This window comes from Chelonia mydas, chromosome 2 (assembly GCF_015237465.2).
Source record: "Chelonia mydas isolate rCheMyd1 chromosome 2, rCheMyd1.pri.v2, whole genome shotgun sequence".
Classification (NCBI taxonomy): domain Eukaryota; kingdom Metazoa; phylum Chordata; order Testudines; family Cheloniidae; genus Chelonia; species Chelonia mydas.
This window is the reverse complement of record NC_057850.1, coordinates 170,467,641-170,483,495: the sequence shown is the minus strand read 5'-3', so window position 1 is coordinate 170,483,495 and position 15,855 is coordinate 170,467,641. Positions and strand designations below refer to the sequence as shown.

At 40.5% G+C, this 15,855-nt stretch overlaps 1 protein-coding gene across 7 annotated transcripts in view; it reads right to left on the bottom strand.

Annotated features, from left to right (window-relative positions):
- Positions 1 to 15,855, bottom strand: part of GLI3 (GLI family zinc finger 3) — a 242,973-nt gene that overhangs the window by 149,549 nt on the left and 77,569 nt on the right. For 6 of the 7 annotated variants that reach the window (XM_043540549.1, XM_043540552.1, XM_043540551.1 and 3 more), the window contains one exon: positions 4,841 to 5,083. In XM_043540549.1, the coding sequence (XP_043396484.1) occupies positions 4,841 to 5,083 (243 nt within the window). Of the gene's footprint in view, positions 1 to 4,840; positions 5,084 to 9,320; positions 9,405 to 15,855 lie in introns of those variants that run through there. The other variant, XM_027821216.3, reaches the window with a different exon arrangement.

Sequence of the window (15,855 nt, the reverse complement as noted above, 5' to 3'; positions counted from 1 at the left end):
CTTTTTTAAACAACCCCTCCATGATGTCAATTTGAAACCACTCCAGAAACTGTTGTAAATGCACAGTATTATTGACTTGGATCAATCTCTCCCATGGAAAATGCTGCAGGAGGGCCTTAGGGAGTAAATCTCTGCAAGGATCCCTCACAGATACACCCCTCCTAATGTCCAATGAGAGAGGTGAAGTTTGGCCCCACAAAGACAGGCCACACCACCTGCCACCCTCCAATCTTGGGAATCCACCAGAGGCCAGAGTTGTGGCAACAGGAATTCTCTGTATCTGCTGCAAACACTGGGAACCCCTGGGGGAACTCAACAGAAAAGATAATATAGGTCTCCTCTGGACCCACTCAGTTTCTGCCATTTATCTCTGCACAGACAACAGACCCAGAGAGTGCCCCCACAGGATCTGGAGGAGGATGACAGGAACACTGCAAAAGATGCAGCTAACTCCATTCCATGTGAAAGTGAGAGAGTTCTGTTCTTGGTGGGGGGGTTCCTCCACGCACTGATCAGTCAGCAATGACCTAGGCTACTATTATCATCTCAGTTATAGGTCAGTATCATAACAGAAAGAAAGCTGCCTGTCTCGAGTAGGTAACAAAGAAAGAAAGGTTTTTTTATTAATGCCCCCAAACTGGAGTTTCTAAATAAAAATTCATATTTGCTAAATAGGATAAAAAAATTGGCAAATGCGTGCTGAAATTTTTTTTCCAGTATATGAACAGGTGCATCCAATGAGTTGCCATTGTGTTGTTACTTTGGTCAAGCCTGAACTGCTCCTCTTTGCCTCTTGGTCACTTTGCAAATTGATTCTGAGATGCCACTTGACACTACAAGATATGATCCAGTGCAGTTATTAAGGGCCTGATCCTCCCCACCCAACGCAGTGAATAGGAACTGAGGACACTCAGTATCTTGCAAGGTAAACCCTTTAAAATGTAAAATTCTCCCACCCCCAAGAAAATAATGTAAGTTTCAAACACCAGCAGAAACACATCCCTACAGAAAAAGTGGGGCAAGTACTCCTGCAACCTCACTCACTTCACTGGGGCTGCAGAGTTGTAACAGACAGCAGAATTCTGTCTATGCTGTTCGTGAACATCTTTCACAGAGACCTTTAAATCTAAGCCAACTGAAGTGTCCCTGCCTTTTACATAAGCTAATTCTTTGAGCTTTACTAATTAGGAACTAACAGTTCCTTCAGATGAGCTGTGATACCCAGGAAGAATACCAGCAGTATGTTTTAAATCAAAGTGTTTATAATAGGAATGATTCATTTTTTCCATGAGGAACGACAGGCGGCCTTAGCACAGCCATAAAATTGCATGGGAATTAAAACTGGGGAGAGAACAACAAAAGGAATTACCTACCCCAACCCCACCTCTACAGACAGAATTTACACTAACAAGACTCAAAATAACCAATGTTGTATGAAACTTCAGAAATGCAAGGAGTTCTGTAACCACGCCAAAAAAAGATTTCCTTAGGGCAGGTTTACACTTGAAAAGCTGCAGTGGTGCAGCCGCACCACTGAAATGCTTTAGTGAACATGCCACCATGCCAACGGGAGAAGATTTCCCAGTGACATCACGTGGTCTACACCATGGGTTAGGTCGGCAGAACTGCATCGCTCAGGTGTGGATTCTTCACCCCTGAACAATGTAGTTATACCAGTGTCAGTTGGTAGGGCAGACCTGGCCATAGTAAGGACAGAAAAGGTATAGCGTATGAGAGGAAACTATGACGATTTTGTCACCTGCCCTAAAATCTTTTTAAAAGAAAAAGCAGATTTATGCAATAGATTAAATGGATGTGAGAACTGTGGTTCCAAGAAATCTTTCACTGTAAAGATAAAAATGAAAAACAAAAATCGTCGAGAGCTGCCTTGGATATCTTTTCCCTCTCTTATCACATCTAAGACAAATGGCGCTGGCCCAAACAGGAGGCCACTCCCTCATTCTCAAATGTTAAATGGTTGCAGTTCTCTAGAGAGGTACATTAAAAGGACTGTCAGCCCCAGAATATGTTTGAGCACTGCTCTTTGAAAATGTAGTCCACTCAAAACATACCTTCATCTCCTCGTTACTCTCTGTAAGAGAGCAATCACCCCCTCAGTAATGGATTTATTCCACACATATGTTGTAAATATTGGAAGTAATAGTTACCATCACTCTTTTTAATTAAAACATAAAAAAATAAAAAAACAAAAAACAAAACACCCTCAAACCCACATATATAGAGACACGCACATTTACATGTGGAAATGTAAAGTATTTGAGCCCTTTCTAATAACTGCAGCACCTGCAGCGGACATGCATTCCACACACAATTGACTTAAAAGCTCTTTTTTGCTGCAATAAAAATATACAGATGTCCTCTTTCAAAAAAATTATTTTCCCTTTTCCTGTGTTACAGGAAGCCTACCCACACTTTTAAATACAAAGTGGGTATATATAGAAGCACAAATTAGCCATCTTGAAAAGTCTGTATTTTCCAACCACAGGAAAACTAAGGAATTACTGGGAATGTTTACATACCCAGCTACATTGGATTAAAGCAATATTCTCTCCATCTGCCCAGCAAAGCTGGCAAGAAACTGCGGAAGAAAGTGGACGGCCTTTCTGGTTGTTTCTTCACCTGTTGCTACAGTGGGACTGGGATGTGATTACATTATTCAGTGTTCTTCATAAGGACTACTAAAAATGTCAGGCTGAATACAATCACTGATTTGATAAAAGCACGTCTTTTATATATAAATGATGCAACTAATATGAAAAATTAAGTCTGTCTGTCTTCTTTGCTATAAATTTAGCCAGATGCTCATTCATTTAGTTGTCCTCCTGTATCAGATCTATTACAGGTAAGCAGAAATGTGATGGGGTTTTATATGGTATTAATTGCTTGAGGGATTTTACAAACCAAAAAGAAAAAACTGTAAAGAAATTCCCTTTAGCAGCAGTGAAGTAGGTCTGTCCAGCTGATGTTTTCATACTTTAGGCGGTTTTGCAGGACTAACTATCCCCCAACCTCTCCTTTGTGCATGCTAGTTATATGCAATCTTTTGTTTTCTATTAACTTACTAAGAACCTTGCTCCCAAACCAATGCTTCTGTGCAGGCCACATCACAACAATGGTAGCCAGGACCTAATGGTCAAGGAGTGGGCACATTAGATACATTGAACAATGGTGACTGGAAAGGTAACAAAAAAAACCCAAAAACCAACAACAATTCAGCCGCAGGCTGAGAACCCAGTATGCACCACGCAGTATCACTAGCACCTGTGACTGGTTTAGGAAGGGACACAGCAGCCAGTCAGGGGTCAAAGTAGCATTTGTCATCACTGAAGTCATCTCAGAACTCTGCATCTCAACTCTGCAGAAGTACAGTGCACTCACACGATTGCCATATATTCCCAGAAGTATCTCCATTCATATATTTTGCATTTACATGTGTTAGAAGCTATAATGTGTGAGTCAAATCACCAACGACATGCAAACTAATATTTCTATAGGCTACTGCTTGACAGTAGTAGTTCTTTCTGCATGTTCTGCATTCTCCTGCAGGCAAGTCTGTCAGCAGTACGCTGTATACTCTGCGCACTCAAAAGATGAGTGACTAACTTCCTTAAAGGGTTTGAACAATATTGGGGGTGGGGGGGGGAACAATGTAGCAACTGAAATGTCATGTTAAAGGAGAGCTGAAAACCCCCACCATCAACTTTTCACTTAACAACTATAAAGACAAGTGTTCATTTTCTTATCTAGCCTCCATCTTTATTAACAATCAAACTCTGTTAAAATAAAGGCAGTTGGTGAGACTTAAGGTTGTGAGAGACACACTTTGATCTGCACCCTGATGAGTGAACATTCCCCTTTGCTGCTAGCCCAACTAATGAAGGGATAGAATTAGCTTTTATCCCTGGCACTTTCTTTAGCAAGAAAACATGCGCTAATCAGCTGTCCTCACTAATCAGTGGTCTGGCTAATGACCTTTTGCCTTAAAACACTAAAATTTCTGAATTATGTGGAAAAAAACCCCACAGACTGGCCCCTCTTTGTGGGTCTTTAGCCTATCATCTGGAACTGGAGACTGGAAGGTTAAATGGCAAATCTGTATCCTGACAAGGTGATAAATCTATAATCAAAAGGCACTAGCCTTGACACCTCAAGATGTTCATTATTACACAACTAAATGCTTTTTTTTTAAACTAGAAGCAGATGAAAAAAATTGCTTAACTCCCTCATATTTTGCCTGTGGAGAAATCCATTCCACATCTGTGTTCAAGTGTCAGTTACTTTCGTACTTTTTATTAATGCCTGAGCAGGACTTCAGAAGTTGAAACCATTCACTTTTTTCACTAACACAGGGGGACTGTAGCTGGGGAGAAGATGACAAAACAAATCAAAAAAATCTCTTTCCAAAAGATGTGTTCCCTCCTTTCTTTAAATTGTAGTTAAAATAGCTTTTAAATAATTGTTTTAAAGCCTATTTGCTTTTCCTCTCTGCTCTTTTAAAATTAGGCTTTTTTTTTCATGTATTGCTAAGTAGGTGGAGCAAATATAACGTTTGATGGTTCATGAAGATTAGCAACAGATGATACATGCCCTTCTGAAGTCTCTTTTGCAGAGGCCTATGCTAATTTAGGGATACAATGCAACTATTCACAACATTTTCCTACATAAACGAAAAGAATAACTATTCTTATATTATCTTAGACATATACAGGCAAAATGATTCATCCTGAGAGAGATGAAAAGTGCCAATGCAAAATGCAATTAAATATGACAAGATCCTTCCAATCTTGCTTTCTGAAATGAACTTGCATTAAATACTCACGATAATGAGGATCCATGTAACCATTCCTGGGGTCCATTGCAAAAACCGTCCCACGATAAGGTACAGAAGGCTCAGAAAGGTGCGATATAGATCCATGGATCTCCTTCTTTATTAATGAGGCCCTTTCCTCACTAGATGTTGAAGGCTCTTCACTGATTTTACTGAGGCCTTGCCCACCTTGTGGCTGCATTGTGATTGCGTTTCTTCTCTCTCTGTGATAGGTCTGTCCAGGACTTTCATCCTCTGGGGAAAAAAATGACAACGAGAGAGAAAGAGAGAGAGACACTTTTAGACCACTTATAGCAAATAAAATAAAAGTACTTTCCCCCCACTTTTCACCACTTTCCAAGCCGCAATGTAAGTTTGTGACAGTACATGCATGTGTGGTTATGAAAGATGTTCTGGGATACAAGCTGAAAAAACTAGCCCACTCAGACCAAGTGGCAGTTGAGCAGTAGATCATCATCACCCATTCACTGATGCATTTACCAGCGCGGCTATTAATCCTACACGAAAGGACACAAACTTGCTGTTTTCTTGCCTCTGGGACAAGTAGGCTGGAATTTTTGGCCGCTTGACTGGGAGGAAAAAAACAATTTGTCACAAACAGTAGAAGATGAACCCTGCTAGCTGAGACTAAATCAAGTCTAGCCACCCACTGCTGCTTTGTATTTGCCACTGTGCCGCTCCACCCCCAAAAAGATGCACTGTTAAAAGACAAGAGCCTGGAGTAATAGAAAAGGCCCTATTCATTAAAATTAAGGTAGATGACAGTATAATGCATTTATCCTGTTCCAGTTACTAAGCAAGCACAAGATAGGAGCAGTGAAGTCACCTGCTATAATAGTGTCACCCACATGTGTCGAGATGTACAGACTTCGAGGTTAACACTTTACAGCATTAAGTTGAACATCTTTCACTCACAAATACATAAAAATTACAGTTTACACATATCTGTATGTGACCAATATGGGTGAAATTCAGCTGCCCTGCATGGAACCCAAATAACTTGATTTTCTGTGGCTGACATGCAAAGGAATTAGGAAGGTGAATGCCAATCCCCAACTTGGGGCCAGTGACTAGGCCTGAAGCACATGCCTTGCGCTCGCTCCTCCAGGGGATGGGTTGAAATGGGTGTTTCAGCCTACTCTGCACTACCTGGGTGTGTTGTTATGGCCACGGGATCCATGACATCACTCATTCCGTGGCCCTTTGGCCAGTCTGTCTCCAAGCCACCCTCTGACAGACTTTAACTTAATGTAAGGGGGTGCAAAGGACCCATCCCTGGCTACTCCACCAATGGCTCCCAAACAAAGCCCCACCCTATTTTTATTATACACACACACACACACACACACTTAAAGAGACGCAAACAGTGCAGGTGTTCAATTGTTAGCCACACGCTTTCAGGTACCTTTCACGTGAGACAAAAGACTTCAAAGTTTCATCATCTACACACATATCTAGCGTAAGTACCCTTCTGACAATATATCATTGCTTATATAAGGGCAGGAAGAGAGCTGGTTAACAATTCTATCATCACTGGCTGGAGTCCTGACCTATATCTACAAAGTCAGAACATTTGGTCTCCAGATTCCTGTTTCCAGAAAGCCCACTTTATAAATATGATAAATATTGCCCTACATAAATATTAAGAAATATGTTCACAAACAACTGCAGAAAACTGTTCAGGAGCTCATCAAAAATTCTGGTGCAAAAACAGATAACAACAAGAACACTAACTGAAAACAAATTGAGGAAGGAAAAAAAACTTATGCGGCACTATTTTATAATTGATGCACCAAAAAAAGAACAGTTCAGAATGATAAGAAAAATCCAGCTTTAACTGTCAAAGTCCAGAACATTCAAAGTTCTGGCTAAAACTTCATCTTTAACTCCCCCTCTTGTGCCTACTCAGTACAGGGATAAGAAAGGGCATAAACCTAATTCTAATCTCTCACAAATTCTGCACCAGTGTGACTCCCTGACTTCAGTCAAGTTACCCCTGATTTTCACTGCTATAAGTGAGTTCAGAAAGGGGGCCTGTGCATACAGCAATATCTAATTGCATCAGGCTGAGTTCTGGCCACTATCTAAACGCTTTTATCAGTCTACAACTTTATTTTAAATGTAGCGTTTTGGGCGCATTTTTTCCCCAAAAGTAACAAAGAAAAACATCAATGTAGTTTGTGTAAATGTATGGATTATTTTTACATTTGCAATTATCGTATCAACCAGCTTCCAAAGAGGAGCTAGTCATTGGGCCCAGATCCTCCATGGTCTCCCATCTGTGCGCTGAGGACTTGCGGGATTGGGCCCATGGTGAAGTAGTTAATATAAACAGGGACAAAAATATTGTAAAGCTAACAATCTTTGCCTGTTTTTTTTCCTTTGTGTTAATATGCATAAGCACTACTCTATCCTCTGGATTAATGGAGTTTAAAGTTTTCATATTTTTACACTGAAGCTGTTTTTAGTTTACAACTTATATTAGGTTTTATAAAACTGCTTGTATAAAACTTTTTTTTTAAAAGTCCAAGTAATTTTTCCACCAATTTTCTCTCTGGCTCAAGCCTTTTATATTAAATTTCACCTTAGAGTGAACTTTTGCAGATGAGATGCAAACTCTTAAAAATAGGGGATTACATTCTATTTGAAATGCTGACAGACCCTTAACTAGAGCAGGGCTAACCTATGCTACTATACTATGACGAAGTGATTTGTATAGCAACATAATCAATTTGAAAATCAGATAAGGATTTCATTTCTTTTACTCTTCATGTAAAGTTAACATTTGTTAAATTGCCATCCCAGAATAGAACAAGAAGTCCATGTCTGTTTGAATAATTCAGTTTTATTCTGTCCCTCTTAAGACCTGCATGTGTCAAGAATCAAGGCACCAATTACTGGTATGAAATGAGATGATTTTTTTTAAATTGCTGACTGAATTCAAACCTACTTCTAGTAACTTTGAAAATTAAAGCAAAACGTGTTTCATTTTAATAAATAGCTCTGAAAAAGGAGAAAAAAGAGAAAAAATATTTTCCAATACCAACAAATTATTTTTCCTCATCATAAAAATAATGCTTACTGTTTAGCCAGTCAATCATTTTTGAACACTGCTTCCCCTCTAAATAGTCACCCAGAAATATTTTTTAAGTAAACACCATGGCATTTTTGCAATAATAAGGAAATCCAATGGATAAACATTTTGTTAAGAGTTTACTTCATGCTCTGCACCACAGAGGTGCTTTTGATACGGGAGCAGATGAAAAACTTGACAGTACACGCACTCCAGAATACAAATAGCCAAGTGATTTGAAAGAATTCTCTATACACTGAAGGGAAACTTTTCTTGCAATAATTCTGCCTGCTCTTATAACTGCAGTAAAACCACTTCAGCGAGCCAAAAGGCGAAAGCTGTCTAATCTCATTCTGTTTCAGCTGAATTGTTCAATAAAGTTTAAGAGTAAGTGCAGACAAGCTGCGCCAGGCCAAATTATTGACAGAAACATACCGTCCACCATGGCAACAAGTGGGAGTCTATAGCAAAAATGTAAGCAAACAACTCACTTCTCTAGTAGCATCTGCCAATAGATTCTTACAGCCAAACACAAGACAACGGTTACTGCTATCCTATGTTTAAAAAACGGCCTGCTTTAGGTCCAAAAGAAACATCCGATTTACTAAAAAGTTTCAGAGAGATGAATGATTTGAAGTCAAAGGGCCCGATTCTCCTCTCACACCTGTTTTGTACCCCCACTTTTTAGCACAGTTTCTCTTGACTTACTGAGGTGTTACAGAAAAAAGAATCAGTCCCAAATGATAAATTTGTATTAGCTTCTCCTTCTCCACATGTGTCCCCACTGAATGATAACTAGCTAGCAGCCACAAAGACGTGTAACAAGTACCCAATCTGGAGCTATCAAATTAATCCAAGATTCTCCCATCTAATGGGAAATATATTTGTTCTTGGTATTTAGCCATAATCGTTTTTTTAAATATAGCATCAAAGAATACTTTGTTTCATTAACAAATCTTTTCAAAAAAGCTTGTAATCGATCTACATGCCTAAGAAATGCATTTTTAATTACTTATTTTGTGTACCTCACAAAAATGAAAAAAAAATAAGGGAAACAAACATGAACATGTCAGTCCACTGAACTTCTTGTCTCCATTAAACTTTTGTTTGTTTGTTTTCATTAACATTCTGCAGACACAAGTGGAAACTTTTTTAGTTCAAGCATTTTAAAGTCAGTGATAAAATCAGTTTCAAACCATTGCTTAAGATGCTGAAGCTCCCCTCAACAAAATTCTGAGATACCCACATTTAAACAACAAGTCATCATTGTAGCAAAGGCTGCATAGGTTAGCCTTCATAATCATATTTCTATATGCAACTTGCAACTAGCATTATTGTCTTTCAACTGATTAAGGAGGACACACGTCATCTGGGTAAGAGAACAGACAACATACTTACAACTCAGTCCAAAAGACCCTGGCTTACTCTCTCCAAGCTCTTCTCTTGACCGAAATTCTCGAGCTACGGGTATGTGGACATTCCTCTCTCTCTCCCTCCCTCTTTCTATCTCCCTCCCTCCCTCTCAGAGGCAGTGCTTCTCCCATTAGAGGAATTAAAAGTGGTTGGTGCCATGCTAAATTTAACAAGCTCATTAGTATTCTTCCTGTGTGCTTCCTAGTGAACTCTCTCTATTCAAGCAGCTCTCTCTAGCTGAGGGGGTCAGGCGGCTAATCATTAAATCAAACTAATGTCACCCTATCACAATCGGCCTAAGAGAAGGAGGGTTTATTATTTCAGTTTATGCTAAATAAACGGTTTTACAAATGGTCTCCAAGCAAGGTCAACAGCAGCTTCAATTACAAGACAAACTTAACAAGAGTTGCTATAAACCAAGTGCTCCGTATTGACTTAAGCACAAGCTCTGCTCCGCATATTGCCACTAGCAGAATTGTACAGGAATGCATATTGTAAAATAAAGGAAAGGGTAATCTTTTCTTTGCCAGAATTTGTGACTGCACAGAGACTGCTCATTCACCTCTCCCCAACCAGCTAGCTGCTCAGCTCAATTCACCCTACACAAAGGCTGAAGACCAGACCTCAATGGACCGAGTGAAACATGTTCAAAACTAGGCTCTCTATTGTGACTGAATTTCTTAACATCTTTTCAAAAAGCGGAGAATGCCTTGAGGCTAAAGGAAGAAACAGGCTAATGGTGAATTGGGAATACTGAGCAAATTTCAGAGCCCTTTCCTCCTAGCTTTTGAGGTTGAAAGCAAGCTCTTTCCTTTCAAGTTTCAAAGTCCTTTTTCCTCCCGCAGTGTCACAGAAGGATTTGAAAAGAAGGTAATTGTGCTCACAGTCTCCCTGATCAGAGCTTACGTCCTATTTCTGGTATTTCGGAATACTTCTTGCAATAATGGTGCATATAGCTCAATCCCTTAACCGTCCTGCACTCTGCAATTGCTCATTAAATGAACAATTGCTGGTATAAAATGCCTTTTATGTTCAAGGTCTGGATATAAGATAAGCATTCTAGTACTCTAAATTTGGTTTACTAAGGAAACTCTCCATCATTAAATTACAAAACTGTAGTCAGAATATCAGTTTTTCCCAGAAAAGTAGCATTTTTGGTTGCTGTGAACGAAAATGATGCGGGGGGGGAGTGTAAAAAAGATTGAATAATCAGATTCTTAATGGAATATATATCTAATAAAGAAGCCATTTCCCTTGTGTTTAAAAAGGTCTGTATTTTTGAGACCCAGTATTTTGCTATTTGGAATGATGTAATAGAGCCATTGCCAACCTCATTAGGGTATGGGTGTCCTAAGTTTCTTGCATACATACATTGATCACCACTTTTTGACCACCCTCAAGCAAAAAGCAAGCAAAAAACAAAACAGGTAAATATATTTTGCTGGAAAAATACACCTGTAGAATTATGGCTGATTTTATAAATTCCACAGTACGTGTATTAACTAAAAATTTTCTTCCTATATGTAGGAAAGCTTAAATCCAGCACCTTGGTCCCAAGAGTGTTATTTTTTTACATTCTGAACAATTGCACACATATGAGGTGATTTAGAGAGAATGACACAGATATGTATTACAAAATTCTTAATGAGTTATAAAAAACACAATCAAGCCATATCACAGGCTACAAAAACTGATATATAATAAGAACTATGCTTACTTTATTCGCAGTGCTTGAACATACATTATACAAACATTTTGTGCCTTACAAATAGTATACCTTATCTAAACTAACAACTTAAAATAGACAGTTTTATGTTCCTGTTTGTAACGGATTTTCGATTTAGTTATTTTTTCACTTTTTTTCATTTTTATGTGTGGCATTTTCCAAACATTAATTGAGACCTTTAGAATACGGATACACAGTTTTTCCCTGCTTTTCTTTTTAACATCCTGTTCCTTTCTGTTGTCTTTTTTAAAATTTCTGCAGAAATAAAAGAAATTGAACTAACTGGAGAAGAGTTACTGTGAGAGGTACTAACTATGGACTTGAGCCTGTCGACACTGTCAGGTGTAGTAGCGCTTACTACGGTAAATAGTCCCATAAGCATAATGCCAGGTAGCAAGAGTTTGCAGAACTGGGCCTTTCTTTGTGATATGAAAATTTTACAAGATAGTATATCACTATGATAATGACCATGAAGGTAATTTTAATATTATAATAGTGCACACAGTACAGCTCAAATTTGCATTCAATCTTTTGTTTCAAAACTGAGCACAAGCCCAAAACACTCTGTAACAATGCAATCCCTATACTTTATGGAGTATAGGGCTTGATCCTGCACTCTTTGAAATCAATGTCAAAGCACCTACTGACGTCGGTGGTGCAGAATCAGGTCCAGGTAGAGTCCAAAGTCACACTAACATCAACAGGATCAGGCCCAAATTCTTCTTGAGCTACATCATTGGGTGCCCTGGGAATAGCATGTGGAAGTTTAGAACTCTTCTAAATTGTCTGAACAACAGAAGAACTTTCTTTAGCTGAAGTCAGTAACTAGCTAGATTTTTTTACCCAGGAGAAAAATTAAATGTAGAAGGAAATTTAGAGCCCAGCTTTCAGTCAGCTGCAAGCAAAACCCCATTGGCTTTAACTGGGAGTTTCTCTCTGTAGGACTGCAGCATTGGGCCCATATTGCTAAAATGAAAAGTGCTTAAATAAACCTGATTAACTACAAAAGACCAGTTTAAGCTGTCAATTCATAACCAGTATATTCCCCGTATGGCACAGAAAAGGGATGCAAAGAGACTATCTGCACCCATGCAGGTGCACAGAGGCACCGCAAGTCAGTCCGCAGCTGTGGAAACCATCTTGTTGAGTACAGGCTCCCCTCATACTCACTCATACTTTTCTCACACATAAAAGGGAAAAAGTGTGGGCAGAGAGCAGGGCCAGGCTGCCTTGCACTAATCCAGTGCAGAGAATTCATGGGGCAGAAAAAGAAACTACACCTGCATATTACTGAAGTTAAACACTGGGGGCTTGAGCCTTTCCATTGACTTCTACAGGCTTTGGACAAGGTCACCGAAGCTGCTTGCAGTGTACAGAATTCCTGTACAATCCTACGAGTCAATCTGACTGCTGCTGCCCAAGTGAGTAATCTACCCAGCCACAGCAAGAGCCTGATCCTGAGAGATGCTGAGCATCCTCAGCGCCAGCTGAAGTCAATGGGAGTTGAGGGGCCTCAGCACTTTGCAGACCCAGGGGCTGCAAAGAAGCAGGCGCCTGCTTCTGAAAGAGCTGGATTGGGGTCTAAATCAGCAAAGGCTTTAAAAGAGCAAATAAATACAACTGAAATCCAAATAGCTGAAAATCACTTTTCTTCCTTGCTGACTTCAGAGCTAAGTGTTTCTCCCATTACAGACAGTGGGTTATTGCTCTGACACTTAATGCCATTCAGCGAGTAGAGCCCCTGCACTCCGTTTTAGGTGTTTGTGACGTCACTGACTGCTGCAAGAGAAACACAGAAGCCCAGGTATCAGCAGGTGGTGAGCTTTTAAATTTACCTTCTACTAGAAGGCCCAAACCCTGCTTGCTTTCCTTGCACAAGTAGTCCCAGGGGTTCTGTGGAACTACTCATGCAAGTAAGGCAAGAGGGATTTAGCCTCACGTCCAGCACCAGAAATGTTCAGGTGGCTGGGTAAGAATGGTATATAGACTACAAACCATCTCTGAGATGCTTGTTGACATATGGAAACGTTCTAGTGACTGCTTAGCTTGCTGAGAAAGAATCTCATAGCAGTTGCAGAATCACTACATAGCTCCAGCAAAAAAAAGAAGAAAAAACTAAGTACAGTAGGGGTAGACATCTACAGTCATAATTAACTGCCAAATTTGCAGACATTGAGTTGTACAATTTCTCCCTTTCAATTTGTGTGATTTAATTTTAATTTATATTTTTATAATCATTTAAATTTTTTTAGTACCGCTACTTAAGAAATGAGAAGGGTTAACATAGTCACAAATAAAAGCTTGGGTTTTTTTACCGCTATTTATAAGAAGTATCTCCTTCCCTATGAAACTCTGCAAAGACAGCAAGTTACTGTAAGTCAGCCTCAGCAAACTAAAATGTTTGCTTTGAGTCTGTTGAACAGAGCTAGGATCAAACTTAGCAGTTTAAACACATTTCCAGGCCTACTGCTCTCCCCCAATATTTAAACTCTTCAAAGGCCAAGATTCATAAATATACCTTGGAGAAAAGTGACTACGTACTTTATGATCTGACCACTGGCAACTATTTCTCAGGAAGGAGAATCATTCTCAACTTCTTGCAAAGCACTGAAAGGCTCCTCTGACTAAGAATTTGAAAATGTTATGAAGTTCCTTCTGTTAGCCAGTTATTAGACTGTTAGTCACTGCTTACTTTGAGTGAGCTAATTAGTCACATCAAAGAAGCTACAATAACTTCCCAGGAGAGGGGTTTTTTTTAAATGTATTTCTTAATCATCTAACACCCACAGATAGGCATAAATGTGCTAACAGTTGTATGTTGTATATGCTTGTGTGGTTGTGTATATTAATTAATTATATTATATAGACACAAACTATACTCCAGCTTACACCCTGCCCAAACGTAATGGCTTCAAATGAGGTTGCATGAGGTATATATAAAATGTAAACTTACACACACAAATGTGTATTTCTACATAGCATATAAAATGTCTATTGACCTTTTAAAAAAACTATAATACTACAAAACAAATTTTAAAACATATCAGGTTTGGGATAGGGGAGAACAGTTAAAAGCCCTGTAAGTCAAAACCGTTGATTTTTAAATAAAACATTGCTGGCCATAAAAACATTCCTGGCCATTATGCAAACTAAGCTCTTCTAAAAATGACCGTTATTAATAAGTGGAAGCTGGCAACCAAACAGTCCTGCGTCTTTATTTTTCTCCCCCTTGAATTTAGAAGGAGCCAAGTTGATGGTCCTGGACCATGAAGTCATCTGTTTATCCACCAAACAGGTACAGCAAGTGCAAGGGTTTAGAGGCCGCGCACCCTGCCCACTCCATACCCTTCAAGTCTCTCTCTCTCTGTCTCACACACACACACACACACACACCCCAATAAAAACCCCTCCCACCTGAAAAAACGGTTACCTACCATTTCATAACTGTTGTTCTTTGAGATGTGTGGCTCATGTCCATTCCATTCTAGGTGTGTGCATGCCCACGTGCACAGTCGTCAGAGATTTTTGCTTTAGCGGTATCCATAGGGTCGGCTACGGCACCCCCTTGAGTGCCGCGCTCATGCATCGATATATTAGGCGCCGCCAGCCCTACGCCCTCTCAGTTCCTTCTTGCCAGCAACTCTGACAGAGGGGCAGGAAGGTGGGTAATGGAATGGACATGAGGAACACATCTCAAAGAACAGTTACTAAAAGGTAGGTAACCGTTTTTTTTCTTCTTCAAGTGCTTGCTCATGTCCATTCCATTCTAGGTGACTCACAAACAGTATCCACAGAAGTGGGCTTGGAGTTCACAGTCTTGCAGCTTGCAGCACTGCTCTACCGAAGCCATCATCGTCCTGGGCCTGCAGGGTAAGTGCATAATGGGCCTGCAGGGTAAGTGCATAATGGGATAACCGCTTTCATGTTCTCTCCACAGGTACCATTGCGGAGAGTGGACCAGATGATATGTCTGGGGGGAGAAAGCAGAAGGAGACTCCGCTGGTTGGAAGGCATGAGATGCGATGTCCTGAGGTTGGGGGTTCCACGACCACCACTCCCAAGAGGAGAAGGCGGGTGGTGGTGGTCGGGGACTCTCTCCTCTGGGGGACTGAGTCATCTATCTGCCGCCCTGACTGGGAAAACCGAGAAGTCTGCTGCTTGCCGGGGGCTAAGATTTGCGATGTGACGGAGAGACTGCCGAGACTCATCAAGCCCTCGGATCGCTACCCCTTCCTGCTTCTCCACGTGGGCACCAATGATACTGCCAAGAATGACCTTGAGCGGATCACTGCGGACTACGTGGCTCTGGGAAGAAGGATAAAGGAGTTGGAGGCGCAAGTGGTGTTCTCGTCCATCCTCCCCGTGGAAGGAAAAGGCCTGGGTAGGGACCGTCGAATCGTGGAAGTCAACGAATGGCTACGCAGGTGGTGTCGGAGAGAAGGCTTTGGATTCTTTGACCATGGGATGGTGTTCCATGAAGGAGGAGTGCTGGGCAGAGACGGGCTCCATCTTACGAAGAGAGGGAAGAGCATCTTTGCCAGCAGGCTGGCTAACCTAGTGAGGAGGGCTTTAAACTAGGTTCACCGGGGGAAGGAGACCAAAGCCCTGAGGTAAGTGGGAAAGCGGGATACCGGGAGGAAGCACAGGCAGGAATGTCTGTGAGGGGAGGGCTCCTGCCTCATACTGGGAATGAGGGGCGATCAACAGGTTATCTCAAGTGCTTATATACAAATGCACAAAGCCTTGGAAACAAGCAGGGAGAACTGGAGGTCCTGGTGATGTCAAGGAACGATG